Here is a 3,772-nt window from a genome sequence, read left to right on the forward strand (position 1 = left end):
ATTTGTGCATTTCACCGTTTTAATTTATGTAGAATAAAATATCATACATTCAACACCTTTTGTTTAAAAAAAATGAAAAATTATATTTCTCGTATAATGAATTCTAATTCAGAATAAATTTAGATGCAGTTGATAAAATATATACAAAATAAAATACATTTACAATAAAGTTACAAATCTTTTGCAGATATATTAAAGCCACAAATCTTATGCTGTATTTATATAATTTATAGTTTCAAATTTTTTAATAGCATGAATGAAAAGTTAAAACTTAGCACTCATCAGCACTTAGCACTTTTTTGCGATAAATGATGCATTTAATACTCAAGTAAATTACTATAACTAGTCATGAAAAATTCATAAGAGCTTGAACAGATATGTAATGTTAAAATAAGGAAAAATTATTATGTCCATGAACGATTGTTACGTAACTGGATCCATCCAAGATAAAAATGTCGTGGTTCTAAACCTCTGATACTACAGATATGTACACTGTAATAATGCGCGTGCGGCATAATGGTTACCGTAAACCGCAGCGATTTTGTATGGTCGAATGAGAGTTCGAAACTACACGGCGAATGATCCAGCAAAAATGCCTGGCAAAGAATAACGTACCGTTTTAACCATGCAAAGTCCAATATCCTTTATTATCTTTTATTACAGCCTCGGCGTTTAGCCAAGAAAACAATTTGAAAAAGTATCTTTCATGAAAAAAAGACTACAATTTACTCAAAAACATACCTATATCAAATTAAATCTAGCTATGAGAGCCAACGCGGTTATTTATGCGTGATAAATCGAAATTTATTTATTTATTCTTCTTACATCTTCGTCCGAACGTTTCGACTCCGCATTGAGCCATCATCAGCGGCATAACAAATAAATATATACAATTTAATAATTCTCACGATCTCCGTTACGCTATGGATGAGTGCTTCAGGACTGGAAAGAGGTGAAAGTTGGAAAGCCGATCTGCTCGTACCGTGTTGACGTATGGTTGGAATGTAATGTCACAGTTAAGTGATCAGGAGCACGCAAGTATGAGAATTGATATCGTGGTCATTTTTAAATCCATTGTTCAGCAATGCGACTAAGACGACACATAAGCATCATAAAGTCCAAGACTATTTATATTTATGTGTCGTCTTAGTCGCATTGCTGAACAATGGATTTAAAAATGACCACGATATTAATTCTCATACTTGCGTTTTCCTGATTACTTAACTATAATGACGTATCACCATATGATGTATTCCAACCATACGTCAAGACGTTACAAGCAGATCGGCTTTCCAACGTTCCAGTCCAGAAGCACTCATTCATAGCGTAACGGAGATCGTGAGAATTATATTAAATTGTATTTGTTATGCCGCTGATGATGGCTTAATGCGGAGCCGAAACGTCCAAACGAAGATGTAAAAAAAACTAATAAATAAAATTTGATTTATCACGCACAAATAACCGCGTTGACTCTCAGATTTAATTTTTAATGTTTATTATCGAGAGTCCTAATTATTTGATTTAATGTATCAAATTATTCTCTTACAATTAATACCTAAGGAAAATCGACTTTTTCTTGACTAAAATATCGCGTATATCAAATACCTTTAAAACTAAACCAATTAAAAAAGAAAAGCTTTAAGCTTTTAGCTTAAATGGACACGTATGTGTCTAATTATAAGCAGTAAGTCCTTCTACATTTACGAAATCGTAATTTGTAATTTATATTGAAATTTACATTAAGAAATTGTAACAAATAGTCCTCCTCGTAACTATCTTTAAGAAAAAATGTTCTCTAAATTTGTTAAGAAATCACATGTTATTGAAATTAATATCGAAGATTTTTTTCTATAGCCTCATGTATACATATAATAACGTTCCAAATTTCTAGTCCATACTACAAACTTATTTACTAAATTTTATAATTAATTGAACAAATATCAATGTTCTTTGATAAAAATATTTTAATAAATAGGAACCAAAGCAAAAAGAGATGTATACGAAAGGAATATTTAACGATCAGTACCCGCTAGAACTGAGAAATTTTTTCGTTATGAGTTGTAAAGCTTTAGCAGATGAGGTTGTAAATTGGCCAGGAATGAAAAAGTAAGATTTACATGCATATTACAACGCAATATTTATTAATCTAATTCTTAATGTTTAAGATAACATAAATAAACATAAATAAACATAAATTCCATGTTTATGTGACTTTTATTTATTATTAGATACTCGGAAAAAATTGCTAAACTCGCCGACCGCATATATAAAATAGGAGAAAACGCATCCAAGTTATGTGAGGATGAATTCAATGTTATTAATCACGGCGATTTCTGGGTAAACAACATGTTGTTCAAATATGACAATGATGGCAAACCTGTTCAGCACATTGGTGTAAGTACCACTACATTATAAAAAATTATGTATTTTCTTTAAATACAAGTTTATTGATTTATTTATTATATTATAATCACGATTAAAATTTAAGACTGAATGACGAAATTTGTGAAATCTAATTTGTACCTGCATGTAATGACATAATTTATATTGTTGAAACACAGCGTATTTACTTTAAAACTATATCTTAAAAGATTAATTTTGAAAAATGTAAAGCATCGTGAACATAAATTAAATATAAATAGATATAGCATCGTTTAGTCACTTTGCTTTAATTATCTATATTTCTGATTTTTATTATCATGTTTGTAATTGAATGCAATGTAAGTTGTAGTTAAATGCAAAATAAATTTACATAAAAATTAACAAAATAAATAAGACATAAATATATAATATTCCGAAAAGTATACGGTATATGTTAACGCATTTTAATGATTCGCAATATCGATTTTAGCGATCAAGACAAAGAGGCAGCGCTAATATGAGATACTTGGAATTGCAGTATATTATGAATAATGCATAAATCCAGTTTGATCACGTGCAGGTACATCCGCCTACCTATCTGTCGGTGTCATTCGCGCGAATTCTCTCAACTTTCTCGCCGCGATTTCCTACACACGAGTCCTACTTCTTTCCCGGGACACGGATTTCATTTCCAATTCAATTGCCATCAAAAGCTTAAAAAATCGATCGATCGAGAGAGTTTGTTTAATATTACAGGTGGATTTCCAAACGTGTGTCTACACATCGCCGGCAATCGATCTTCAATATTTTCTTAGTACAAGTCCTTCCCCGGATGTCATTGAAAACAAGAGAGATGTTTTATTAAATGAATATCTTGGTGCACTGTCGGCGACTATGAAGCAACTGGGCTGCAAGACGCAGCCACCCACCATGGAAGAACTGAAAGCTACTCTAAAACGAAGAGCCAGTTATGGAATGATATCATCCTTCTCAGTTTTACCAATAGTACTGTGCTGTAAGACTGAGGTGAAAGACTTGGGTGAGATCATGAATCCTGATACTTTTTCAAGTCCGGGTCTAAAGAGCGAGAGTTATAAAAAATTGATGATGAAGAGAATTCCAATGTATGACGAATGGGGTTTGCTGGATCTTTAACGAATACTTGACTTGTTGTAATAAATAATGTAGAAAAAAAAATAATAATAATAGGCCTGACAAAGTACAGCAAATATATTAAAATGGAAAATAATAGAATAATCGAAATATTAGTGCGCTTTAAAAAAAAGTCATCATGGAATTGATATAATAATGACAGATCTTTTAGAATACGTGTATGTGTGTGTGGATACATGCATATATACATGCATATATGTATATATTTTATATAATTTTTAAAATAAATATATTATTT

The 3,772-nt window shown here is 30.9% G+C and overlaps 1 protein-coding gene across 1 annotated transcript; it reads left to right on the forward strand.

The window, feature by feature from the left end:
* Nucleotides 1-1,889: 1,889 nt before the first annotated feature.
* Nucleotides 1,890-3,607, forward strand: LOC112456340. Its single transcript, XM_025018801.1, has 3 exons — nucleotides 1,890-2,106; nucleotides 2,229-2,394; nucleotides 3,118-3,607. The coding sequence occupies exons 1-3, from the start codon at nucleotides 1,994-1,996 to the stop codon at nucleotides 3,514-3,516; spliced, it is 678 nt and encodes a 225-aa protein (XP_024874569.1). The 5' UTR covers nucleotides 1,890-1,993; the 3' UTR covers nucleotides 3,517-3,607.
* The last annotated feature ends 165 nt before the right edge of the window (nucleotides 3,608-3,772 follow it).

This window comes from Temnothorax curvispinosus, unplaced genomic scaffold, assembly GCF_003070985.1.
Source record: "Temnothorax curvispinosus isolate PA1 unplaced genomic scaffold, ASM307098v1 QBEX01006749.1, whole genome shotgun sequence".
NCBI lineage: Eukaryota > Metazoa > Arthropoda > Insecta > Hymenoptera > Formicidae > Temnothorax > Temnothorax curvispinosus.

Bases quoted from the DNA above. Each gene is read 5' to 3' on its own strand.
- LOC112456340 (XM_025018801.1), top strand. From the start codon at position 1,994: ATGTATACGAAAGGAATATTTAACGATCAGTACCCGCTAGAACTGAGA. The intron at 2,107-2,228 runs GTAAGATTTACA...ATTTATTATTAG, and splicing joins AATTGGCCAGGAATGAAAAA to ATACTCGGAAAAAATTGCTA. The intron at 2,395-3,117 runs GTAAGTACCACT...TTAATATTACAG, and splicing joins AACCTGTTCAGCACATTGGT to GTGGATTTCCAAACGTGTGT.